The 27,530-nt window shown below is 40.0% G+C and overlaps 1 protein-coding gene and 1 long non-coding RNA gene across 2 annotated transcripts in view; one reads left to right on the plus strand and one right to left on the minus strand.

Annotated features, from left to right (window-relative positions):
- LOC144247457 (uncharacterized) overlaps positions 1-21,834 on the minus strand; it is a 36,228-nt gene extending 14,394 nt beyond the window's left edge. Inside the window, exons 1-5 of the long non-coding RNA XR_013341165.1 lie at positions 21,719-21,834; positions 19,036-19,127; positions 10,561-10,657; positions 4,091-4,194; positions 2,804-2,875 (exon numbers count right to left, since the gene is read on the minus strand). This is a non-coding gene — a long non-coding RNA (uncharacterized LOC144247457). The remainder of the gene's footprint in view (positions 1-2,803; positions 2,876-4,090; positions 4,195-10,560; positions 10,658-19,035; positions 19,128-21,718) is intronic.
- Positions 21,578-27,462, plus strand: MEOX1 (mesenchyme homeobox 1). Its single transcript, XM_021532967.2, has 3 exons — positions 21,578-21,971; positions 25,892-26,064; positions 26,883-27,462. The coding sequence occupies exons 1-3, from the start codon at positions 21,593-21,595 to the stop codon at positions 27,003-27,005; spliced, it is 675 nt and encodes a 224-aa protein (XP_021388642.2). The 5' UTR covers positions 21,578-21,592; the 3' UTR covers positions 27,006-27,462.
- Positions 27,463-27,530: the final 68 nt, after the last annotated feature.

The raw sequence follows: 27,530 nt of genomic DNA on the forward strand, positions 1-27,530 counted from the left end.
TCTGATGAAGAAAGAACACATTGCTCTGTTCTTGGTGTCCATCATTTTCATCTCAAAGGGGAGTAGCCCCAAGTCCCTGAGTCCCAAATCCTTGAGTGAGTTACAAACCCAAAACCATGCATCTCCCCACTGAAACTCCCACCCCAGGATATTTGGAGCATTAACCCTAATGCTCAAGCTTTCTAGTTCATGGCTTTCCAGGCAAATTAAATATACTCTCAAACCAAGCAATAACAAGGTATTTATTTCATGGTTATCAAGCCCCTAAATTAAACAATCATTATCATTCCCCCAACAATTTAATACTTGCAGCATGAGGTTATTTCAATTAAGAAAACAGCTCAGCTCTGGCTAAATAAATAAGTGATGTCATTCTTCATTCAAACCTCCAGATTCTTTGGTGTAAAAATTTCCCTTAGGAGAGGTTTTGGGACACGGTGGCTCCTCTGAGACTATTTACATCTCTCCATTTCTCTAATCTCTTCTTCCTTCCTTCCTCCTTCTATTTCCTTCCCTTCACCATAAACTGGCCAGTGTTTAACTCTAATGCTTCCAGCCTGCCCAACATGCTTTTAGAATTGGGTGGTTGTTGGTTTGTTGTTTTGTTGGTTATAAAAAAACCAGAAATAAGGTTTAATTTAAGGTAATTACTTCCCCATTTGGAGAGTTCTGCTATTTGCAGGGCCTTATTTTTTTACCCTAGTCAAATTAGCAGGAGAAGTTAGTTTTAAAAGTGATAGTTTTCTCCTAAAATTGTTCTTCAGATTAAGGGTAGAGCTCAAAACCAGAAACTTCTCACTCATTTTGAATTTCTGCATGTCTAGAAACAAGAGTGGTGCCATCAGGAAATTATTGAGGGGAGGAAGAGGACAAACAATGACATAGACTTCCAGTGAAAATATGTATTTCAGCTGATCCCCAATTAGTGATGGGCTTCCAAATAAATTAATCTTTAAATCAGAGGTGTCCAGAGTCCTCCTTGGAGTCAAAAATGGACCCATTGGAAAAGATACTTTTCTCTAGGACTGTTTTTATTTTTCAGCTGTAATCTCTAACATGGCATTGAGAACTCACAGTGAGTCATAAGGATTGAACTTGCACTTTGTGGAAATAAAAGTGTTAATAAATGCGAATATTCAGTGGAGCATTGTCACTAGAAGGAGTGGAATCCTTAGTGGGAAAATGGGCATAATTTCAGAATCCAAGCGTCACACCCTCAGACAGATCCCTTTCTTCTATTTGCTGTCTGAATAACCTGTAAGGATTTTAACTTCATTATTTTGGGGGGCTTGAACCCCAAAGGGACCAAGTCTGAGCTGGCAGTTTGCATGTGAGCAATAAACCCAGCCCACATCCAATTTCCTCAAATCTGCAATTCTGGTTTGGTCAGCAGTGCCATCACCCTGTATTTACTGAAAAACCTCACTATTATTTTGAAGTATGTGTTACATATAGACATGCCAAAGGATCTTGAATTCCCTTGTATTTCTCTGCAAACAGTGGAAATATAAATGCTAATATATATTTAGAGTGCAGATAAAATGACAGGCTAAGGGGTATTCATGCAAACGTTTTTTATGGGTGGTCTTTGGGGAAATTACATTTATGGCAAAACTTCTTTGGACCTGGCTCTTCAGGGAGACCTCACACACAAGTCTGGTGAAAGGCTGGTTCAGAAATATTGAAAAAAAATACAAAAAGCAAAACCCAAAAACCAGAAGTAAGAAGAAATTAATGCCCAAGAGATAACTGGAACTGATATGGGTTTCTGTGGAGCTGTACTGATTTTTGATATCTAGCTCCTAAGACAGTATTTAAAGGACAATCAGCCAGATTTCATTTATAAGGATATAAGTTTTAAAAGAAGTTTAAAAGTTCAAAATAAGATCTTCTATGTGTGAAAGGCCAAAAAAGCCACACTGATCATCCAGAAAACGAACCATATTTAGCAGTAAGAACAGAAGGATTCTTCACATCTGCAGCCAATGGCAATTTAAAATTAGTTAATTTTCAAAAATTTCCCTTTGAGTTACTGAGCAGTATATAGACATACTTAGCTCCAAGAAGCACATACATAAAGGATATAGATGTGAAAGAAATAAATGGAAGTAGAACAGGATAAATATATTGCAATTGTGTGGCAATGTCTTTGTTGAGGAAGGAAAGCTGTTGGAATATTGGTCAGGCAAATCAGAAAAGTTTAAATGGGTCTGAGTTACTGAGTCCATTTTGCCTGACTGACCAAAGCCTTGAGCCCTGTGCATGTTTGGTGTTTTTTGTCCTAAATTACAATATCTGGCAAGGAAAAAATGGGGGTTGTCTTTGATCCTCAGTTAAAGCAGACTGAGAAAATCCCTTCATAATTGGTTAATAATTCATGGGGCTAAAATTGTTGTTGTAGCACGATCTGTGGGAACAACAGAGGAGAAACATTTCCTGCAGAAAGAATGCTGAAGTTTAATTACTCCACATCACACGAGGGAGAATTTCAATTTTTAGGGCCCTGTGTTCAGGCAGTTACTAGGTAGCCAGCTTGTAGTGGAATATTGATGCTTTATTCTAATCTGCTGTGCCAGAGAACAGCGCAGGGGCCTCATTCTCATGATGGGGTAGGAGGAATGCTGCTCATTTCTTAGGTCTTATCATCATGTACATTGCTATGCCAGGCAGTTTAATTAATAACTGTCGACATCTTGTCATTTATCATCACCCAAACAGGAGGTAAGGACCCTTCCATGTGCATGCTGTACAAATAAATTAAATTATCTCCCCCCAGTCTCACGGCTTTGCTGCTGTCACTCACTCGTGTTGTCCTTCCTGCAGTTCAAAGACTTGCATCTTATCTTGCTCCCAGGACTGGGCAGCTATTTCTGTCCTGTAAAATAAAAATACATGCCAGCCTGATGGATAATCAACAGTACTATTGCTGGGGAGAATTAAATTATTCAGTTCACCAGAAAACATTGAGCACTAGATTTTAAATGACAAACCATTCAATTATTAGCTTACTGAGTTCACCAGAAAAAGTTTATTTTAAATGTACTACAAGGAAGTACATTTTAATGTCTTCTAGATTTTAAATGTACTACAAGGGAGACTCTTTCATGAGCAAAGAAATCCAGAAACACCACAGTCAGATAATGGTGTCAAAATTAGCTTTTTCAGGGCACTATATTATTTTCATATCACAAAGCTAAATACCAACTAGTTCATGTAAGTAAATTGCTGATCTTTCTTTGGAATCACAGGCAGCACACAGGAACACTCTGGGTACTGTAGGAGATTTTGTTCCCAACAGTCAGGCTTAAAAAACTTTCTCTCTGTGAATGCTTTGATTAATAGCAATTTGTAGGAAATACCAATTTCAGATGAAATGAGAAGGGCAGTGGGATAGACACACTCCCAAACACAATGCATTTTTGGTAAATAAAAATAAAAAGTTTATTAGATGCCCTCTATCATCAGGGACTCAGCATGCCAGGGACAGCACACAGGGAAACAGGAGCCCTATAGATATCATTATTTAAGTTTAAAAAAATTTCAAACTGAAATCCACTTGCAATAGACTGAATTGTGAGAAATTTCCATGTTAATTTGTGATTGCAGACAGAGCTCTCTGTGTCTGTCCAGGACAAAGGTGGAGCATCTCTGTTCCACTCTGCAGCATCCCTGGCTGCCCCATCCGTGGCTCCAGGAGCTGCTGGACCTGCAGGGACCACAGAACCTCCACGCAGAAGAAGAATCACATTCAGCTGCAACTCTCTGAGGTATTTGTTAAAGCCACCAGGATGATTCAGGCCATGTTTCCATCAGGAAAACAGCTGAGAAAAAATGTGGCATATGGGAGTGCTGGAACCTTGGGTGCTGAGAATTTCAGATTTTCTGTGCTGCCAGGAGAACACTGCATTGACCTGAGGCTGTGCAGAAGCTTCCAAAATTGATTGATAGAACTTAGATTATGGGTGTGGAGTTTGGATAGAAGTGTGTAACATCACAGGGTGGAAAACTTAGAGTTTAAGAGTTTAGAATATAATAATATATATAGATCAAGATGGAGGTTTTAGCATGGAGCCTGGCCCTTCTTCCTCACCTTCTTCTCCACTTTCTTCTACACCTTCTTCTCCATGGGTTTGGGTGGTTTTGTGTAATTGGATAAAAAAGTCCATATCGCAGGCATGGGTGGTTGGTTATTGCCTTAAAAGTAAAAATAATTGAGGTGTCATTCTTAATTAGACAGTTTATCCTTAAAAGGCCTTGCAGAGAGAGACGACTCCATTTTTTAGTTTGTTAACATGAAGTGCTGTAGAACTCACACTTTGTGAGACTGTAACAGAGATAAGAACTAACAAACATCTTAGTCCAAACAAGAAATTCCATCTCACACTGTAATCCTGACCTTGGCAGAGAAAAGAAGCAAAAGAAGCAAAAGGAAAGAAGCAAAGGAATCCACAAGGCAGTGTGACCCTCTCAGGTGTCCCAGCTCTGTCCCCATGTGCAGGAGAGCTTCTGCAGCACTGGGGAAAATGTCTTCTTCAAACTCTACACCAAAATTTCATCAAGAGAAGACACAAACACCAGCCAGCACAGGGCTAAGTGCAAACAAGAAAACCCTGCACCTGTGAGATCCTCTTGTCTAAAATGTCACAGGGACAAAAAGCAGCAGGCAGGAGATGCAGCAGAGGACAGAGTTTTCACATGGCAGCCGGAGCAGCAGCCATGGCAGACCTCAGGTGTCAAAGAGCTGAGCTGGGAGTGCATTTTAATCATGAGATGTGGTAATTCTGGCCCCTTCTGGCTGCAGAAAATTGCCCTGTTTGGCTGGAGCCAAGCTGAAATAGCACGTTGGGCATGCATCAGGAAATTACCTCAGAATATAGGAAGCCTCAGCCTCTAGGTGATAAGTAAGGGCCCAACAAATTAATCTCCTCATCTGCATTCATCTTTGGATGCTGCTCTGTGCCAGGCCACAGTGTGTGGGCTGGAGCCTATTTTTTTTCATTTGTCTAAGTTAAATTGGTGGTTTGAGTTACTATGATACAAATGTTCTATTCTGTGCTGTCTGCATGGCAGATTGTTCTCACTGAAATAGGAAGAATTATCATGTCATATTTGACAGACCTGTGGACAAATGATTGTGAGCCTTCTTTTGTCAATATATCTTGAGTTATACATCACATTAGTCTGGTGAAGGGAATTCATGGGCATCTTCTGTCTATTTTCCTTTAATGGCAAATATTTTTATTAATAATTGTAACTTAATTATTTATTATCCCACTCAGAATCCACTCACTTCTACAGTCTAGCTATAAATTGCATTCCTCACTGTATTATTAAGACCTTTTAAGATCAAAAATCACATCTAAGTGAAATGGAAAAAAAGAGTTGCCTTAGACTCATGATTGAAACTTAGGTATGTTATTAAAAAAAGAAAAAAAATCCAAAAAAACATTACTTCACATTACTTTATAGAGAACAATCCACCCTCCATTACAAAGAAATACATTTCTTTTTCCAAAATATGTCAGTAAATTTTGCTGTCCTCTGAATATTTCAGCAGCAGAAAGAACAGAATCATTCTGACTCTCCCTTTTTCCCTGACACACACAGACTCTACTGCAGACGTAAGGAGGACAGGCAAACCTTTCTTCTGCCTGTGTTCTATCTTCCTGGTGTTCATTTTAGAGACAGAAAATGGAGGATTTGGGTGTTTTCTCCAAACCTATTGTTTATTCTGAAAACTAAATGCTCTAAGGCACAGGAAGCCCAATTTGTGTGCAGAGTTTTTAGACTCTTCAATACATTCATGAATATGTGCTCAAGACACAAAGACCCCACAGATTACTGTGAGAAATAATCCTGCTACTTCAATATCAGTCCATAATGATTAATTTCTAACTATTTCTAATGATTAATTTAATTATAAAATCATGACAATGAGCAGAGGAGAATATATGTAATATAATTCATTTCCCAGCTCCTTTTCTTTGTTCTGCAGACAGTAGCTAACAATATATTCAATAACTCATCCCTGAATGGTGGTTACACATGACAGATGTACCAAAAGTTAATTTTCTGTTTCTCTGTACTTTCTAGAAAAGTGGAAATTATTCCTTTTGGATTAAATCTAAGGTATTCACTGATGGGAGCATAAGTGGTTTTTACAGGTACAAACACATGAATATTTCTATTGTAAGACTATTTTAGTTTAGTTTCTTCTACCCTTTCTATTTGGCAATAGATTTTTACTCCACAAACCATGGAACCAAATGCCTCTCAAATAAGAACACCCTGCCCATGGAAGGAAGCTTCCAGGCAAAAGTCTGGCAGATGACACAGGAGGAAAAAAAAGGGTTTTTTTGTGCCAGTGGGAATTGCAGGAGAGGCACTTTGTTGGAGAATTTTTCTGAAACATTCCCCAATATCTTACTCCAGCACTGAAATGCAGAGTGTGTGCATAGCTCTGCTTTGGACAAATACAGAATTACCTGCCTGAATTCTGCCTTTCCAGAATTTGTAAAACTGAGCTGGACTCCTTAGGTGAGCCAAATGCCTAAGAAGAAAGAGCAGCAGAGAGCAAATTCCTTAAGAGAAAGACCCTGTGCAGCATTAGCTCTGTTGGAAACCCAAAGATTGGAAAATCTACATTTACCTGTCATAATCCATGCAAAACCCCAAGCTCCCAGTTGTGTGAAGGCCTAGGACTGATTCCCGTGGGGAGAGGTAATTCTTACTCCTGCAAACACATACCTGAAGTTGATCAAAGTATGAGAACCTACAAATCAATTTTTTTTTTTTCTTTGCTTCCATGGTTTAAAAAAAGTTTAACACTTTAAACTAGGAACATTCTTCATGTTCTAAAGGAAATTCAATATGTTCATGCACATTTGGATGGCTAAACAAATTGAAGCATAAAATGTTCACTATTTCTGCACAGTGGGTTGAGGCAAAGTTACTAACTTAAAAATTACCAAAAAAATTAAACTGGCCCTTAAAATCTATACACACTAGGATTTAATCCATGGTCCCCTGCTGATGATACATAAACCCAACTGATTTATAGATGGCCTTCCACTGTTAATGAGGTAATGAAGGGGGATTGATATTCCATCTGTCAAAGTCCAAAGCTCTGTGGCACAGAATTCTCCACTTTGGCTACAAGGCCAGACAAAAAAGCATTTTTACAAGGGAAGGGGAGAAAAAGGAGTCAGAAGCTGATTTCTTCATTAGCCTGTTCAAGAGCATAACACTTTGAAATTGTCACTGAGAAAAACAACTGCAGCTATAGGGACTAGAATTCAAATATTAGGAAAAGAAATTTGCTTTCTAATTCTCTGGGCAAGGGAAGAATTCAGGTTTAGCTTATGCTTGCTATCCTTTTTTGTTGCTGCAATCCCCTGCACCAGCCCTGCATTGGTCTGCCTTGGTCACCTGCCAGGGTCACTGTGACATCCCAGCCTGGTGAGTGCACGGAGCTGGCTCCTTGCTCCAGGACCATGCTGTAGAACACTCAATTCTCTGCATCTTCCTCCTGCTGGTTTCTCCTGGGAGGGGACCAGCAGAGCCAGAGGCTGGGGACACACCCTCGAATGTTCTCTTGAATGACAACCCAGCCACTTTGGCTTCAGCAAAAATTCCTGCCTTCAAACCCTAATTACTGCGCTGGCACAGCACTCGGAGTGGTTTTTCTAATTGTTTGTATTTATTTGCAAACTATCTACTGCACAGGGCCCTGTGATAAATATAATTCCACTCATGGCTAATTCGATGCTTTTTTGGGGGTAGAAGGGAGAGTAATTTCATGGTAAACCATAATTACTAGTACAAGAAGTACCTTAATTGCCAAACCAAACTGAGGGAGTAGCTGAGGCTCGAATCAGCCTAATTAGAATTCTACTTGTTCATAATAAATAAGTGGTAATTGCTAATTGGACCTAGCCTACAGTATTCTAAAAGTGTGGATTTAATGTCAGTTTGTGTTTAATTTTGGCCATTTCCTACTTGCAGTGGACTGAAAGTCCAGCACAGAACTGAACAGGGCAAAGGCCTTTGAGTCTTCTCCTGCTTTTGGCTTCTAGTGGCAGAACACACAATTTAATAATTCAATTTCTCACTGTTGAGTGCTGAGCTCCTGAATATCTAATCCCAGCTGGAGGTATAACACATAGACACCTGTATGGTGGAAAGAGTGGAAAAATCCTTTCAGCTTTCAGGTCCTTGTTCCTCACCTTTTCTGATGAAACCACACTCTCTCAGAGCTTAAAAACATCTTATGTTAAGATTTGGGTCATTTATGGCTAGAAACCAGGGTTTCTGATTAAAAAGAGAAATATTATGATAACATACTGATAGCTTGGCTGTTGGATTAAGCCCAATCTCTGACCCACAGATGGGGCAGCTGAGAGGTGTTTTAAAAGCTTTTATTCCATATTCAGTCTCATGTGAAGGATGAGACGATACAGATGTTATAATTCACACCATCACAATCAGAAGCCAACTATTTCCTAATTACAAAATTAGGAAAACTATTTCCTAATTACAACACACTAAAAGTGTTTCTTGGCCTATCAGCCTTTGCCACCCCATGCTGTAAATGCCTCAAAGCCATCATCTAAAATTACCCCTTGTGGGTCCATCTCCAATGCATCTTTCACAGTTCTACTTCTCCTTCTATCAAACTTTAAAAACTCTCTGCAAATTCATTTCCCACCCTTGGCTCCAGCTGTTTATCCAATATGTATTTAATCCCAAGCATAAATCTCATTCTGGCTGGAAGGAGAGAGCCAAGCAGGGGCAGCCTCTCCTGCCAGCACCAGGGAAGGAGAACAGGAGCAGCCTTGAGCTGCACCCAGGTGTGGGAATCCAGAGCATCCCTCTGGCTGCCCTGGGACCCTGGCAGGGGTCAGGAACACCCCTGGACAGAGCCCCAGAGACACTGGCTGTGATCTCTGCCCATGGAAAAGAGTTTTCAATCTTACAGGATGAATCACAAGCTCTGAGTGTTTAATATGAGTAATAATTAAATGTAGCACAGGTGCAAAAGTAAAATTTTAGATTTCTAAATTAGGGGTTCAAAAGGGACAAAATAGAGAAAATTAGGTGTATCTTGTCCTTTTTCTCCTTCTTCATGCCCTCCATGTCTCACTGTGGTGTTGGCATTTTTCTGTTGGTTCAGGCTGGGGACACACTGTCCAACGTAGGTGACAGATATTGGCACGTTATTGTAAATCCAGCCCAGGGAGTTTCTGGTATTTAATGTTTGTCACATCCCACTGAGGGCAGAGCCCCACACGCTGCCCTGCAGGACAGAGCTGGGCAGGGCAGCAGAACATGTGAGAGATCAACAGAATAAACAACCTGGAAACCAGCACAGACTTCTGTTTTGTCAACCGCGCAGAAAGACAGAGACTTTTACAATCTCAGAATCATCAATAGCTCAGATTCCGACACCCAGGGCTGGGCAGGAGGGAGAATTTTGCCCCAGGAAAGGTCCAGAAAAGGTGATGAGACCTCGCAGGTCCCTGGATGAGCACTCGGGGCCGTGCTGTGGCTGATGAGCTGGGCATGGGCTGGCTCAGAGCTCCTCTCCAGCCTGACCAATTCTGTGCCAGCAGATATCACACAAAGGAGATCTCCCTTCCCACTCTTCCCACACTTCACTGACCTCCAAAACTGAGATACTCTTACAGGCCTGAAACAACACTAGCAAGCAGAAACAAAGCATCATTAAAGTATTTCTTCCAGGTTTCCCCCTTTTTTTTTTCTTTCCCTAAGAACTCACTGGTTGCTAATGGGATTTTGTTAGACCTACAAACACATTCTAACTGGTGGTTGATACATGTGATCAGCAGATTTGAGAATTAGAACATTAAAGTAATAAAATTTCAAGGATTTGTTCATTTCCAGTGAACCTTACCAGTATAAAAATCTTACCACTAATGGGGAGCTGAAGATTTGTTAATTACAGCAGCTTTGTATCGTGAAGAGTCCCTAAAAAACACAGCTAATATATAAAACATGGGAATTAGAAGAGAAATATTGTGGCACCAAGCTGCTCTTGCAGGGCTGTCTAACGAGGCAGAGTAATGTTAGTCAGTAGCCTGAGTGCCAAGAGACAAATATCCCCCCAAACCCCAAATTCAGGCTGCTCCATCCATCCTGTCAGCACCCCATATCCTCCCAGCCACAGCTGGTCACAGTCGAACACCAACTTTGGAATCAGAAACTCCTCTTTACCCCTTTTATTTTTATTTACCCTTTTATATTTAGCTTTTTTTTCCCCATTTTTTAATTTTTTTTTCTTTCTTTTTTTTTTTTTTTTTTTTTCCCTCAATTTTGAGTCCTTCAGAAATAAATAGAATTCCTTGGGGGTTTTTTAGATCAGCTTCTGTTCTCATAGCTTCTGGGCAAATACTTCCTTATTTGCTAGGGGGCTTAAGGCCCTGGGAACCCAGCAAGGGGCAAGTGGAGGAGCTGCTCACACTCTTTCTTACCAAGCTAAAAATCACTTTTTCTATCAATCAAACCCTACATGAGGCCTCCTTCAACCTACAGGCTCCTCACCTTTGTGTTCTCATCCTGCCAGTCACTGTCATGGCAACCACAGAGACCATTCCAGCTGAGGAAACCGCTGCTTCTTGGGGTAGCCAGCTGCTTGGCACTTTAAAAAATAAAGCATCCAATAGAAAAAAATTACTTTTTTAAAAAAATATAATCATGCATGGAACTAAAAAAGAATAAGACATGAAAATGTGAAAATCAATTTTTTGCATCCTGAGTCAAGTTTGCCTCACAGTCTTTGAGCAATAAAGAACAGGAGGGAGTTTCCCAGTCACCTTCAAGCACAGAATTTTGTTCCTCACACACATTTCCCCCACAATAGCTCAGTGACCAGAGAAAAATGAATGTCTCCCCTTATCCCAGACAACAATCTGGAAAAACACACAATTTGATGAAGGGGCCTAAATATATAAGTTATATAGTTATATATAGTGATTGTTTTTATATTTATATTTATATTTATATTTATATTTATATTTATATTTATATTTATATTTATATTTATATTTATATTTATATTTATGTTTATGTTTATGTATATGTATATGTATATGTATATGTATATTTATATAAAGCTACATATAGTTGTAAATAGTTATATTTTTATATATATAGTTATATATAGTGTGTATATATGGTGTGTATATATATATATATGTGTTATATATACACATATATATACATACATACATACATATATATATATATATAATAAGTTATAAGCATAAAATAAAATCAAATAAGGAAAAAGCCACAGGACAAGGACTACAGCAAGGGAACAAGGGAGAGGGGGACATAAATTCAGCAAATCTGGGAACAGCCTCGTCCCTGCAGCCAAAAGCCCCACAAGGCTCAGGGAGCCTGAATGTGCTCCCACCCCGGAGCTTGCCCTTCCTCTATTGCAGAAAAAAAGTCTCCAAAATTATCTTTTTATAAATCCTGAGTTTTAATTAAACTCAGGATTTATAAAAATCCTGATTGATAAATTTATAAATTTAAAATATACATGTGTATAAATGTATAAATTTATCAGATTTAATTTTTCTATTTTATGAATTCTATAAATTCATAACAATTCGATTTTAAATGCTGGGTTTAAATGAGTGAAGCCATGGTTTCCCTCATCAGCTGGGGTGTCTGACCTCGTGTGCCTTCCTTGGCTCTGCCCTTCAGCACTGGCCTTGCCTACAAGAACGGGAATGCATTCCTTAATCTATTTATTATTTATTCATTTATTTCCTTCTCCCTGCGCTCAGGTGTGGGCTTCGTTCCCACCACGGGGTTCCTGGCTGGTTTCTCGTTCCTCAGCTGAAGCATCCCCAGCTCGCAGCTGAGCCTTGGGAAGCGAATCCCGCGGGGAACAGACCATGGAAAACCCACGGAAATTCCCAATTTCACCAGGCCGGCACAGGTGCTGCAATCCAGGCATTTTTTTAATGATTTTTTATATAAAACTAAAGAATAATGGAAGTCCTTGGTAAAGCATCTTCATACTTTTAGCCTATTTTTATCTGTTTAATTTTTTACATTTATTTCTAAGTGGAAGGCGGGGAGGGGAAAGGCATCATTTTATTTAAACCTCAGCCACAATTTCCCCGTTTTTTCTTCACCCGCAATTTCAGGCAGACGTCTCCACCTCGTGGCGTGAGAACAAAGTATCCTTCGAACAATTCTGACTGGCTTTTACCAAAAGCGCAGGCTAAAACGACTTCTGTAAATTATCTGCCAAAGCAAACTGTGCTTGTAAGCAGCACAGTTAAAATTCAGGGGGCAAAAAGTTTTTATTGGCTACATATAAACCAAGGAGTTGATATATGCTATATTTTAATATATAATATTAAGCATATAATATATATTTTATATTTTATATAAACATATTTAGAAATATATTATTTATATTTATACGTATTATTTATAAATATATTATATTATCTAAATATCTAATATTTTATATATTACATAAACACTATATAATACGATATTGTATATTGTATTATATGTAATACAATATATAATAATATAATACATAATATAATACTATTTTATACTTGTAATAATTATATATAATTATATATTATATATAATTATGATAACTATCTATTATATAAAATTATAATGATAATTTTATAGTATATATCATCTACATAATTATATTATATATCATTATATCATTATATCATTATATTATATACAATGTATTATTATATATTATTAGAATAATATCTATTATATATAATAATTTTATATATTTTTATAAATTTTATAAAGTATATATTCTGTTATATTTTATTACATTACTATATATAATATTATATTATGTTATATTATGTTATGTTATGTTATATTATGTTATATTATGTTTTATGTTATATTATATTATATTATATTATATTATATTATATTATATTATATTATATTCTTATTTAATGAATTTTTATCATATATAAACTGACATGATGATGAGTCATGGAGCTGCCCTTTCCGTATTGCAGGATCCACAGCCTGCACAGCACCCTCGTTTCCTGCAGCCCTGCAGGACAGATCCCCAGGCAGTGCAGCAGGAAACTTTGGTTCCAGGCTTTGGCTGCAGAAACACCTCCAGGAGGCTTTGGGGCACACACGGCAGATATGTGCATGGACTTTGCTTGGCACAGGGGATTTGAGAGCAGGAGGCCTTGGCAGGAGCAAACAGAACTTTGAGAATGAAATCAAGATTGCAAAAAGTTCAAATCAGACGGATTGACTGAAAAAAGAAAATGACATCAGACTTCTGCAAGCTAGACGTGTTTAAAATGTATAAACTGGCTTATGTGATTGTTAACCCAATAATTGCAGTAGAACATTAGCAGGCTCCCTAAATAGTTTATAAGAATTGTACTCCAGAGTAAATGGAATAAATTGGGATTCAGTGAGCAGCACACTGAGTCTCTCCTCACAGCCCAGCTCTCCCCAGCAGGCACAGCCTGCAGCCCTCAGGCCCTTATTGCAGATAAACTGATGGGCTGTCCTGAAATAAAGGACAAATTCACTTTTCGTGGGCTGTCCTGAAATAAAGGACAAATTCACCTTCATGGGCTGTCCTGAAATAAAGGACAAATTCACCTTCGTGGGCTGTCCTGAAATAAAGGACAAATTCACCTTCATGGGCTGTCCTGAAATAAAGGACAAATTCACTTTTCGTGGGCTGTCCTGAAATAAAGGACAAATTCACCTTCATGGGCTGCACAACTTGCACTGTTCCAAACCCAGTGGAACTGGTGCCATGAAATGGGAACTGTAAGGAAATGGGAACTGGAGCTCCAACTCATTTTAAAATGTACCAGCAGAGGGAGATGCTCCACCATAACAATCCATTCCCTCACAGTTCCTTCTCTTTTCCAGAAAGGAAAAGAGAATTTAAACTGAACAGAAACGAGTCATTGGTGTCCTATTCTAAGGTGTAATACAACACAATGGGTTCTGTGGTTTCAGCAGAATTCCCTAAAAAAAAAATAACTGACTGAACTTTAATTACTGGACAGGATCACACAGGACACCTTGGATACTGGAATTTACTCAGATCTCTTCAAAACATTCTGTGACTACATTCCACATAATATTAACTTAACAAATGCTTTTATAATTTAAGCAAAAATAATATTTTCCATTACAGTCATTCAACAGAGGAATAGATTCTAGCTCCTCTAAAAATTCTTTACAAAATTTTCATTTAACCTAACCTTTTATTTTAATTTAATTTAATTTAATTTAATTTTGCCTTTTATTTAACTAGTTCTACTGAAGGAGATCACAAAGCACAATGGTAAAGGCAGAGGCAAAGGGTGGTCTCAGAAGAAGTAGTGCAGACCTCTTGGCACTGAAGAAATTTAGAAGTTTATCACTTGTCAGATAATTCTATAAATGTATGGGATTCTTAATACAACAGAAATGAAATTTTGCTTAATACAGAAAAATGAAAATTCTGCATTCTGCTCTGCCTCAAAATATACGAACCACACACTGAAGTCTAAGTGTAGATTTGATAATCTATATCCACAAAAAGTGATTTTAAAAAGCTGAATGTTCAGCTCCTCTCTGTTCCTTGGGGATGCAATTATTCCTCTTTCTTTCATGTTATCTATGAAAATAACAGAAGAGTTTTGCCATCTGCCAAAAGCTGAGCTAATTTTGTATTTTTCAAACTATTTGCCAGTCAAACAACTGTTCCTTTGCTGAGCTTATAAAATATTCTTGATTTAATAGAAAGTTTCTGCTGCCTTGGACCTTGTTCAGGACATGCAGCTCTCCACAAAATATCTACAACAGCAAGCACAACATAAAGACAGAAGTCATTCAAAAAAAGATGATTTATCAAAGTTTTTGGCAAGTCTTTCCTGTCTTAAGGATTGATGTTGCAGCTGAGACATTATTTTGCTTTTGTGGCCTTTCAAGGGAGAGATATTCCTCATCTTTGCATGATGCTGGGCCTAAAATCCCCAAAAAGAACTTCAAGAGGAGAGACAAGCAAGGAATACAGAATTTGTCTCTAGACTTGCAAGCCAAGATCTTTGCTCCCTTAGCACACAGCTGCTGGGAAAAATGGAGCATGCTTTATTTCCTGTAATTGCTAAATTGCAATCAATATTATAAATATTTACCTATTTGCATTCATACTCATTTCTCAATAGTAGAGAGAAACCAAAAGACAATGTTTTAAACAAATTGTGTAAAATAATCCTAATTAGGTGGGAACAGATTTAAGGTACAAGAACACGTATGCATCTACCTATCCTAGAATATATTGTCTCTAATTTCCCAATTTCAATGACAGCAGCACCCTACTTTTTTTTTTTTCTGGGTTTCATGTCATTTTTTTAGGAACAAAACACTGTGTGACATTACAGCAGCTTCTAGCTAGTGATTTTTCCTTTTAGTATTTCTGCAAACTTAAAGCTGGCCCCCTATTTTTTCTGCTTTTTGCTTCTACTGCTCCCTGTCCTAAGATAAATTATCATGTAAGTGTCTCTTACACTTCTTGATGCTTCCTCTACCTGAAGCAGGATTTCTTTTTTTTTTTTTCCTTCACTACTGTGAAGCCATCAAATGTAATTAATCCTAGAAATATTGACTTAGTGCTAAGGGAAACATTATCATTAAATTAGAAATGCTTGTGGTGGTGATGCCAGCTCCCCATCTGCAGAGCAAGGCAGACACTCCTCTTCGGTAAAAGTCTTTGGAGCCAAAATAATTTTTTACTCATTTTACTTCAGATATTCATCTCACTACTGCAGATCCAGGAGCTGGTTGTTTGGCATCTTCTCTTCAACACTATTTCTCTGACCTTACATATCATTTGTGCTTCAAAATTCCCTACAAATTGACTGAAAAATTGTTCTTAGAGGTGTAGGGAGAAGAGAGATAAAGATATCACACAACTGTGGTATCATTTTTACAAAATAGTCACTTTTTAATTATTTTTTTTAAGAAGGATTGCAGACTTCCTTTCTAAATCTCCTCCTTCAAATTATCAAAAATATAATACTGATTTCCTGCAAATACAGGCTTTTAAAACTCTACTAATATGACATATGGCATTGCATCAAAATGCAAGTTAACTTTTCATGACATTTTGTCCAATATCTGATGCCTTTTAAAAGCACTTTCATCACATGGCTTTTTAACTTTTGTTGATAATTTTCCCTTTCTATGTACACTGCCTCTATTAGTCTAAGCTTTACACTGTTGAGTTTTAAATTCTTTTTACTGGGGTCAGGATTAAACGTGTGAGATGTTATTTCTTGTTTGGACTCAGATGTTTGTTAGTTCTCATCTCTGTTACAGTCTCACAGATGGTGACATCTACAACACTTTAACAAAGTAAAAATGGAGCCCTGTCTCTCTCTCTGCAAGGCCTTTTAAGGATAAACTGTCTAATTAAGAAATGACACCTCAATTATTTTTACTTTCAACCTAATAACCAACCACCCATGGCTGCAATGTGGACTTTTTATCCAATTACACAAAACCACCCAAACCCATGGAGAAGAAGGTGGAGAAGAAGGTGAAGAAGAACCAGCCTCCACTCTAAAATCGCCATCTTGCTTTTTATACATTACTATATATATAATTATACAATTATATATAATTGTACATTATATATATATATGTATAACTATTATTATATATTTATAAAACTTTAAACTCTTCCACCGTGTGATATTACACACTTCTATTCAAACTCCACACCCACAATTCCAATTTTATCATTCCCTTTTGGAAGCTTCTCCACAGCCTCAGGTCAGTGCAGTGCTCTCCTGGGGGTCAGTGCCTGGCAGCACAGAAAGTCTCAAATTCTCACCAATATTACACTTCTGCTATTCTTTTATTCTTCCAGACAGGCTGAGAAAACTGTTCAAATGAGTGATAGATACACAGAGCCCATCTCTGGGCCTGGCCTTTCCTCCTCAGCTCTCACAGCTGCTGCAGCCCCCTTCTCTCTGTTAAAGATACATATTATAATATTGGCTTTTTGCATATGTTAAAATATATTTTCCATGTGTAGTGTTAAAGTAACTTTGTTCTAAAAATATAGTTTTTATTTCTGTTGTTAATTAAACTGAGTGAAATAGCTGATGTAAGTATGCTTGTGTTAAAATGCCTGCTTGGATGGGATAACATCCAATGAATATATGAAAAAGACACCTGATACAGATCTGCCAACCACCAGCACTCACCGTCTGAAGAGAGTGCAGACCAAAGCCCAAAAACTGGAGGAAATAAGAATACACTAAAACCAAAAGGTATTTAAGGGATATCCCCAAAAGTAACAGTGTGCTCTTGCCTGAGTGCAAAGATGCACCTGGCCATAACAACCTTTACTCTATAATCCTTATCTCTTATTGTGTCCTTAATCTCCTATTAAAAAGTTTATTAAACTTTTAAATTTTCCCAAGAAAGTGAACATGTTTTTCACAAGTGCTGCTGTGGCTGCCCTTGTCACTCCTTCTCTGGAAAAAAACCTCTGCTGGGTGTGCAGAGGGCAGAAGAAGGGTCAGCTTCTGGGGCTGCTCCTTAGCTGGGGAAATCCCACAGAGAGAAAGCTCAAGGATAAATGGACAGAGAAAAAGCTCAAGGATAAATGGATAGAGAAAAAGCTGAAGGATAAATGGATAGAGAAAAAGCTGAAGGATAAATGGACAGAGGAAAAGCTCAAGGATAAATGCACAGAGGAGAAGCTCAAGGATAAAGGGAAAGAGGAAAAGCTGAATGATAAATGCGCAGAGAAAAAGCTCCAGGATAAATGCACAGAGGCAAAGCTCAAGGATAAATGGACAGAGAAAAAGCTGAAGGATAAATGGACAGATGAAAAGGTGAAGGATAAATGCACAGAGAAAAAGCTCCAGGATAAATGGATAGAGAAAAGCTCAAGGATAAATGGACAGAGGAAAAGCTCAAGGATAAAGGAAGAGAGTTAACAGGTCCAGGATAAATGCACAGAGAAAAGGTTAAGGATAAATGCACAGAGGAAAAGCTGAAGGATAAAGAAAGAGAGGAACAGCTCCAGGAAAAATGCACAGAGAAAAAGCTCAAGGATAAATGCACAGACGAAAAGCTGAAGGATAAATGCACAGAGGAAAAGCTCAAGGAAAATTCCCTGCCTCCCTACGGGAGCGCTCCTCACCAGCCCCACCTCCCCATGCGTGCCATCCTCCCCATGCATTTCCCAGCGGCGGGCCGCAGGGCTGTTGACTTTGCGGAGGTTGTTGATTTTGCGGAGGTGGTTGATTTGGCGGAGGTTGTTGACCCTGCGGAGGTTGTTGACCCTGCGGAGGTTAAAGGCACCAAACGGGGCTCGGCAGGCGGGCTCCCGCTGTGTCCCCGCAGGAGCCGTGGGAAGATGCCGCGGCCCCGGCCCCCGCCGCGGCGCCGAGTGGCGGCGGCAGCTGCGCGGCCGCGGAGCCCCGCGGGCTCCCAGCGCAGGGGGCACCGGGGATCTGCTGCTCCCACATCTGGGATGCAGCAGCGACGGCGAGAGCTGTCCCGGCGATGAGGGCGGGGGGGAAGACAAACGCTAAGCAATAGGACTGAGAAGCAAGCTCCGGCTTTATTCAAAGATACCTTAGCTTGTATGGGGTATTCTACAGGCATGGGCAGCGGTAAGCTCTGACCGCTTCATTTACAAAGGGCTTTGTTTTATTTCTCCTGCGTGCGGTTACAGATGTAGCTAAGTTCTCTCTCCAAGCCAAGTTTGTCATCTCTGAGCCATGCCTTCCAAGGACAGAGCATATCTTTGAGGCTATGCCTGTTCTTATTATCCCGTTCCCAGACCTTGTACCACTATGCAATTTCCCAGAAACAGAGACTGGTTTCCAAGCTGTGTATCCCAAGTTCCACAAAAGCCTGATTCTGGGGCCTTAGACAGAGGTTTTTTGGAACAGGTATTCCATAGAATCATGGCCTTGTTCTAACAACCATTCCCCAACACCCGAGTGGTCTCACCTGGAGGGAGACGATGTGGGAATCCCTGCTGGGGATCTGATCCTGACCCAAGTGGGTTTGGAACTAAGGGACAATCCTCCTTTCTTCTGTCCCTGTGTGAAAAATGCCAATCAGTTGGGTTTTTTTAATTTTAATAATAATAAAATGGTTATAAAAATAACAATATAATCACAGTAATAAAGTTTAGAGTTAGGACAATTACAAGACAATAAAAAGCAAAGAATTACAGATGTCTGGATGCTCTCGGACACTAGAAGTGTGCTTTGTGAACAAAGGAATAACTTTAAAAGCAATAGCCTGTTGTATATTCATATATCTCATACATGATGCATAAATTCTTTGCAAATTAAGAACTTTTTTTGGTTTTGTCAACTTCTTCTCCTTAATCTTGTTGGTTCTAGAAAGACAGAGAGAAGGCAGAAGAATGTTTGTCTTTTCTGATAAGGAGGCTGTAATTTTTTATGGGCCCCCTTCGCTACATCTCTGTGTGAAGAGTTTCTTGATTATTTCATCTTCTTGCTTGATCTTGTAACAAATCCTGTATTGTAGAGTTTCTATTTTAACATTATGTTGTAACCTAAAACTACATTTAACATACTACGCAAGAGAATTAATACAGCATAACTTTTTAACATTACACATATAATATTTATTGTAACATTTGTGGAAAGCTAATCATAAAATATGCATTTTTCACACCTGCAAGGACAAATGTTTGCTAATTAGAGAGATCTTTTTGTAGACTGAAGGCAGAACTGCAAAACATGTGAATTCATGCAAATTCTGAGTGACACATGTAAGTGAAGTGTTATACATATGTCAACACACACACACACATAGAGAATATAAATTAAATATTCTGCATGGGCAAAACCTTCTGGACTCTGACTTGGATTCTGACAGTGCCTGAAATATGTGCAGCATTCACAAATTCCTCAAAATCTTTCAGAAAAGGAGTCTGAGGGTCTTCCTCCTGCCTGTGAATATGAAATGCTTTTAAATGTTTACTATTTAATGCAGCAGAGCAACAGATTTAAGTGTTTAGGTGAGTTCTTTCTAGAGAATTAATTAGCTCTCAGATATTGAGAATTTTGCATGAAAATTTAGATTCCTGTGAGAGAAAGGAATTTGATGTTCCTGTTCAGAAGGATCTAAACGAAAATAATTTGATTTCCTGGAAAAAGGCCAAGTTCTAAAAACCAACAGATATAACAGCATAAACACATTCCCCACCTCACCCAGATTCCATTGAATTTTACAGTTCTGAACGATAAAAAAACCAAAATAACTTCAGTATCACTTCAGCTCTTGTGAAAAATGAAGACCTCATGTCTGTTAAATCCCTGTGCCCCTGAGACAGCACAAAACCCAGCAGCAGTGGTGGGAGAAGGGACAGAGGCACACACAACGTGGAGCAAGGCCAGGGGAGTATTTGAAATGGTTGCAAGCAGATTTCTGGAAACATGGAACACATGCCTACCTTAATTGTCATTAAAAATATTAATAACCCTGGCATAGCAGCGTTTGGGACATCCTCAGCTGCCACACTTCTGGGAAAAGGGGATTGAGAACAGATTCCCTGTTAATGTCTTTTCAGCTGGGATGGCTCTAGGGCCTAAAAAAACTCTGCTTTCTGTTAGGAAAAACTATAAAATGTTCAACAAAAGATGAAAAACATGTCTTTCATTGGCATAAAATCAGGACATTTCCTTGCAGGAGGGTGAATTGAAAATTCCCTAGAAAGTAGAATACAGAAAGAATAATTGCCACTGGCAGCAGACTCCAACCCTCGGCAAATATATGTGTTACAAATCTAACAAAACAAACAAATATTACTCAAAGCCTTGCATGTGTGTACAAGCCAGGTTTAATATTTTTTTTTAACCTTAGGATTGGGCTTTAAATTATATATAATTAGTGAAGTCCTTTCTTACTTCTATTTCCCACTTTAGTTCTTGAAATTTGGTGTCTATTGAATCCTGTTTTAGGGCTTTTTCTAAACCCAAGACGGAGAATTTTGTTAACAGTGCAATAAAAATAACTTCATAGTGTTACAAGGAAACATTAAAGACTTTTTTTTGTGTGTGCTGCTCTTTCCCTCGAAAAAAAAAAAAACTACAGACATTGTTTCTTTAAAAGGCTCCATCTGCAAATCCCATTAGATGTGCATATAAGGTTTCAGATGATTAATAGCTGCCTGCTTTGCTTTGGTTGGAGGGGCTGAGGGTATGTGTGTTAACCCCTCCCTCCCTTCGCTCACATTTCACTTCACAAACTTGCCACCGTCTCCCCGGCACAGTATTTAAAAAGTGTTTCCCTCGTGCCCAGCACTTCACCAGGGAGCAGCTCATGGCGTAATTCTGCTCCCCCAGCCAGGGCAATGAAGACCTTTAGAGCCAGAGTTGCTAAAGCAGCAAACCCGCAGCAGCACCAAAGCCACGCGCAGACTGTTGTTTAGGGAGGCGACCTGTGAAACTCGGGAGAGTTTCCCTGCGCTTCCCCCGTGCCTCTGGAGGCTGAGCGGAGCAGGCGGGAGCCGAGGCCGGCAGCGGCGCGGATGGAGCCCGGCAGCAGCGGCTGCCTGCGCAGCGCGCAGCGCCCCGCGCCCAGCGCAGCGCCGGGGCTCGGCCGCGGCCCCGCGGCGCCCTTCTCCTTCCAGCAGAAAGCACTCTGCGCCGCTTACCCCGACTTCTCAGCCTCCTGCCTGGTGACAGCTCCGCACAGCTTCCCCCAGGAGCAGCGCCCCTCGTTCCACTGCCCCGAGTGGCACCTGGCAGCAGGAGACAGCGCGGGACTGGCCCTGGCTGCTGGCGAGGCACAGGGCAGCAGCCCCAGCCTGCTGAGGCTGCCTGTGCCTCTGGAGGAAGATGAGGCAGCGGCGAACCCTACAAGTGACTCTGAGAAAAAGCCATCCCGAAGGAAAAAGGAAAGCGCAGGTAGGTGATATGAAATCAGGGTTGTGGTAGACTGCAGGAGATGGAATGAGAACACCTGGTGAGACTGGGACTTAAGAAAGAAAGCTGCTGAGCAAAACATTCCATAGTATTTGACTGGGGAAACTTTAGATGGTAACAGAACTGTTATTGTCTTATTCTTATTCTTATTCTTACTCTTATTCTTACTCTTATTCTTACTCTTATTCTTACTCTTATTCTTACTCTTATTCTTACTCTTATTCTTACTCTTATTCTTACTCTTATTCTTACTCTTATTCTTACTCTTATTCTTACTCTTATTCTTACTCTTACCCTTATCCTTACCCTTATCCTTACCCTTAATTACTCTTACTCTTACTCTTACTCTTAATTACTCTTACTCTTACTCTTCTTTTTCTGGTCTTTGTATTTCACTCCTGCACATCTTGGGTACTGAACATTTTACTCTCCAGCACAATGCACATTTGCTGTAACTGAGCAGGAGTCACATGGCATGTGCACACAGAGCTGAATTCTAGGGTGTGGAGTTATCCAGTCACACCTGCCATTTGTCTGAGCAAAAGAGAATGGCAGAGAGCAAAGATCCCTCATCTTGAGCTGCCTGTGCTAATAGGGAATGTCATATTAGGAATTTGACATCTCAGTTTATGGTAAGAAGTACAAGAGGCAAAGTCTTCCTTTAAATATAAATTCTGTTTGGTCTCACTAAATGTCAAATATTTTAACCTCAGAGCAGAAGGTTCAAAAACTTTGCCCATCAGTAAAATGTCCAACAATGCAGAAAATGTACATGGTTTTCATTGTGTCATCCTAGCTAGCAAAGAATTCTTTTTACACTGTAAAAATCAATAATTTTGTAATTATACAAACTCTAAGTTGCTGATAACTCAGATCCAAATCAGTGAAATATGCATAAAATTGTTTTTTCTTAGGAAGTTGTTACAATTTAAGATGCTCTTATGCATTCAAATGCCACAGTATTCACATACAAGCTACAGTGTGCTTTTCCCCACAGTCCTGCCAACAAGTGGAGAATATTTTCCAGTAGCCTAATTTCACAGGCAGAGAATGCAGGGATAAAAATATTAATTGATTGGTTTCTAGCTTTTGCAGACATTTGTAGAATTTAAGCTCATTTATACTAAAAAAAGCATGTTTAGGCAAAATTTTCCCAAATACAAAGAAGTTTAAATAAAATAGCAATTTAAAAGGTGAACAACGCTTTCATTAAAACATCAGCTAATCATAGGTAAACAGCAGATTTCAGCTTACTCACATTAGAGGGATATCTTTATCCTTAAAGAGACTGATACCCTCTTTTAAGTGGAAGAAAAACATTCCTTTATTTTCTCTTACTAGCACTCTTCACACTTCCTTTTCATACTTGCTGCTGTTCCCTACTCTCTTCCTTTCAGGGAGCTGTAAGCAATGACATCCCTGAGAGGTCTGGGCTTCCACCTTCCAGTGACCACTGCAGCCCTGGGGAGGGGCAGCTGCTAAATTCCACCCAGCATGGAACTGGTTGGGATCCTGGAAGGAGACACACTCCTTGGGAAAGGCACACATCTGCCTCTGGCTCCTTTCCTTTCCTTTCCTTTCCTTTCCTTTCCTTTCCTTTCCTTTCCTTTCCTTTCCTTTCCTTTCCTTTCCTTTCCTTTCCTTTCCTTTCCTTTCCCCTTTCCCCTTTCCCCTTTCCCCTTTCCCCTTTCCCCTTTCCCCTTTCCCCTTTCCCCTTTCCCCTTTCCCCTTTCCCCTTTCCCCTTTCCCCTTTCCCCTTTCCCCTTTCCCCTTTCCCCTTTCCCCTTTCCCCTTTCCCCTTTCCCCTTTCCCCTTTCCCCTTTCCCCTTTCCCCTTTCCCCTTTCCCCTTTCTTCTTTTTAAACTGGCTGTACAGTAGAAAAAACCTGTCCAAGATGATTTTGTCCTTTCACACGTTTGTCATTTCTCACATTCTGTTGTCAAAACTGAAGCAGCTGGGCCACGTTTCCACTTCTGGAATCTCACAGAACCCCAACCATGGACAAGGATTATTTCTCTTGACAATACCCTGTGGCACGCAGTGTCCTTGAGAGATTCCTAGCTACACACCCTACTCTGCCCCAGAAATACCCAAATATCCATTTTAAATTATTCCCACTGTCTTTTGGGGATGCAGACTGGTGGACCGCCCCTTGGAAAGGGAATCTGTCCCATGTACTTTGCACTGGCTGCTTGTTTTTAGTTTCTGCCCTGTGCTGAAGGCTTGGAGAGCTGCTGCACCCTCCACGTGTCCCTGAGGGCAGCAGAAGCCCCAGGGGAGGCTTTGGGCTCAAGGCTCCCAGGAGCTGGTGGCAAAGGTCCCAGCAAGAGATGCACACTTCAAATCCTGCTTCCCCCTGCTCCCTCCCAAGTCACACTTGTGAAATGTGATAGTGTGTCTGTGCAGTACAAAGGGGATTGTTCAACTGAGGGCAAAAACATGGGCAGAAACTTGTGAAGTTTTGTTCCTGTACATTCCCCATCTTTTTTTGTGGGTTTCTGAAGTAGCAGAAGCAGCATGGAACAAACCAAACTAATTCCCTGGAGTGGAAAGCAGCCCAGCTGCAGCGTGTGCCACACTGCTCCCTTGTGCATTCCCGGACCTGTGTTTGGTTTCTCCTTTTCTGATGGGCACAGATAAGGCCAGGTCAGTCACAAAACCTCACAGATTTCTCCAGTTTTACTGCTTTGGCCACCAAAATGACACCTAGAAGATGAAGCTGCACATTGTGCTCATATTGTTACCATTTTGGTTATCATTTCTGTGTAGAAATATTATGCTAGGACACACAGAGCTGCGTTGTGTACTGGTTACACACAAAAATTAAGTAACTAATTCTCAGCATAAAAAAACCGCTACTACCGTGTTTAGTTCAGGGAATCTAGCAGGAGGAGCAAGAGGGGAGAAAGAGTCAAGGAACTCACAAAACTGACTCCCTGAAACACTGGCAGTTTGGACTTTGATCACTAAAAGAAATGCATTTTTCCTTGCATTGTGTGAAGATTCTTTGAGCACCATTTTTAAAAACACAGGAGAAAAGAAAACAAAGTAAAAATAATAACAAGGAAAAGGAAAAGGAAAATATTTTTAAAAATGAAAAAAAGGGATGCCACAGTCTCAGGCAAAGTCAGTTTGTGTTTGCTTATTATCATAATTGGTACAGCATCACTTTGGCTATGCCTTGAAATTTGGCTTTGAAATACAACTCTTGACTACATTGCAGAAATGTACAGGAATAGCAAACAGGTTTTTCAGGACAGCACAATGACAAGGATGATTCTGTCATGTACACAGACACCAGATCTGCTTGTAGTTTTCATTCAGCAAGGATTAGAAAAAGTTACAAACCAGGATGTTCAAGGTGGATCTGGGCAAAACCCACTGTTTCTCTGCTTTTGCTTGTTCTACTGCTCCCATCCCTGGTATTTCCAGGCCATGCTCCACAGCTGAAGGTGCTCACTGAGTGATTTGTTCTCATGTCCTGCACCAAAGCTGGGCACCCTGCACTCCTGCATGCTGCATGCACTTGGCTGCCCGCTGCATGGTAGATCGGGGCAGGGTGAAAATGTGTGTGCAAGGAATAAAAGTAAAAATGTGGGGAAGGAAACTTTTGATACAATGGCAGCAAGGAATGAGAGCTTCTTTCCCACAGCTCCTGCTCTGTGCCTGTGCAGACCCAGGCAATTCTGACACCAGTCCCCATCCTGACTGAGCTGTCCCAAATCTGTGCTCTCAAAACCAAGGCTGGCACCACCACTCAGTCACGCTGAGCTCGAGGGGGCATAAAGAAACATCTTAAAGCTTCCACTGAGCACTTCAAGGAGCTGCTTAGATCTCTGCACCTGCACACGTTCACATGCACCAGCACAACCACAAATCACACCAGTGTGCTTGCCTCTTAGAGAGCCAGAGCTCAAGCAACAAGGCAGAAACCAGCAGCAAGTCACGGAAGGAAAGGACAGCTTTCACCAAGGAGCAGCTGCGGGAGCTGGAAGCTGAATTTGCCCACCACAACTACTTGACGAGGCTCAGGAGATACGAGATCGCTGTGAACCTGGATCTCACCGAAAGACAAGTACTTCCAAACCCTCCCTGCTCCTTCTCCCTCCCCCACAACCTCTCCCTAATGCTAAACCCCAGATTTGTTACTCAAGGGTCTGCTTTTGCAATGGCACAGAGGTATTTTAAAACAAAGCCTCCACATTCTTTCAGACACCTTCGTTACACATTTCTGTAAGTAGTTAATAATATAATTATGTTTCTCTCAGCTAAAGATAGACCTGGTAATCACTGGTCTCTACTGAGTTCTTGTTTACCACCATGCATTGGTACATATTGATATATCAAGGTTTACATATGCAATATGGATATCACCTTAGACTTTGACTAACAGGAAATTATTTAAATGAATATTTTATACATGCATTCTTCCTGGGTCAGGTGGTATTTTGAGGTGGTAAGGAAAGACAATTATACAGTTTTGTGGAGAGAAGTGTTTCTGTTCTCTCATTGTCATCTCAGTCCAGGTTTCCTTATCAAGGCTGCGTGGACAGCAGAAGAATTGCATTATTATGTGAGGCAAATTAAAATTCCTGAAGCATTAGACTGGATGGCCTAGATGTTAAAAATACATGAGAGTCGTTGTGCCTTATTTGACATGAAGACAGATTCTAGGCAAAGCATGTGTACTACCTTTGAGGGTTTCAGAGGAACATCTGTGTGGAACATTTTAGAAAGAATTGTTCCACTCTGTGTTAGAGAGATGGATTAGACAAACTCTGTTCACCTTTTCTTCCAGAATTCCACAAATCATCTCTCTACACACATATGCATAGCTCTGCTTATACACCTCAGGTTGAGGCAACAAGTAATTATTTTCTCTTTATCACCCAGGTCAAAGTATGGTTTCAAAACAGAAGGATGAAGTGGAAACGTGTTAAAGGTGGCCAAGCAGTGCCCCTACATGAACATGACATGGAGGATGTGGACTCTGCTGCCTCCCCCAGCTCTGAGTAGTCCCTGCAGCAGTGGGAGAGGAGTTTGGAGAAAGCCATTGATCGGAATGTGGGTGCAACTGCTTAGAATCAGCTACACAGTGAGATCTCCCTGCCTGGCAATCCTGTAGCCCATAGTCTTTAAAAGGTTCATGATGCTTGAGGTTACAGAGGCAATTAAAGAGCACAGGGGGGAAAAAAGCCAAAGGAGAGCATGGTTTTGATTTTTGTCTCTCAAACTGTCTTACTACCACAGATGTGTCTACAGAAAAAAAACAACAAACACTGAATGTAAAACAGGAGTAATGTTGTCAAGAGTCTCAAACATCCAGAAAATCCAGATTGTTAGTCAGCATATGCAGCTCTGTTCTCATCCAGGCTTCCCCTGGTCACACCTATTCAGTCTGCATTTGGGCTTGACAATGCACATTTTCCCTGTGCCCTACTTGGAGAGAAATAAATACTTTGATTGTCACTGATTTTTCTTGCCAAATGAGTTAGGCACCTGTATGAATAGACAATAAGATTATTAAATAAAATGTGAGAC

The sequence above is a fragment of the Lonchura striata genome, chromosome 25 (assembly GCF_046129695.1).
Source record: "Lonchura striata isolate bLonStr1 chromosome 25, bLonStr1.mat, whole genome shotgun sequence".
NCBI lineage: Eukaryota > Metazoa > Chordata > Aves > Passeriformes > Estrildidae > Lonchura > Lonchura striata.

Coding starts and splice junctions, on each gene's coding strand:
- MEOX1 (XM_021532967.2), top strand. CDS start 21,593: ATGGAGCCCGGCAGCAGCGGCTGCCTGCGCAGCGCGCAGCGCCCCGCG. Junction 21,972..25,891: donor AAGGAAAAAGGAAAGCGCAG/GTAGGTGATATG, acceptor CTTGCCTCTTAG/AGAGCCAGAGCTCAAGCAAC. Junction 26,065..26,882: donor TGGATCTCACCGAAAGACAA/GTACTTCCAAAC, acceptor TTTATCACCCAG/GTCAAAGTATGGTTTCAAAA.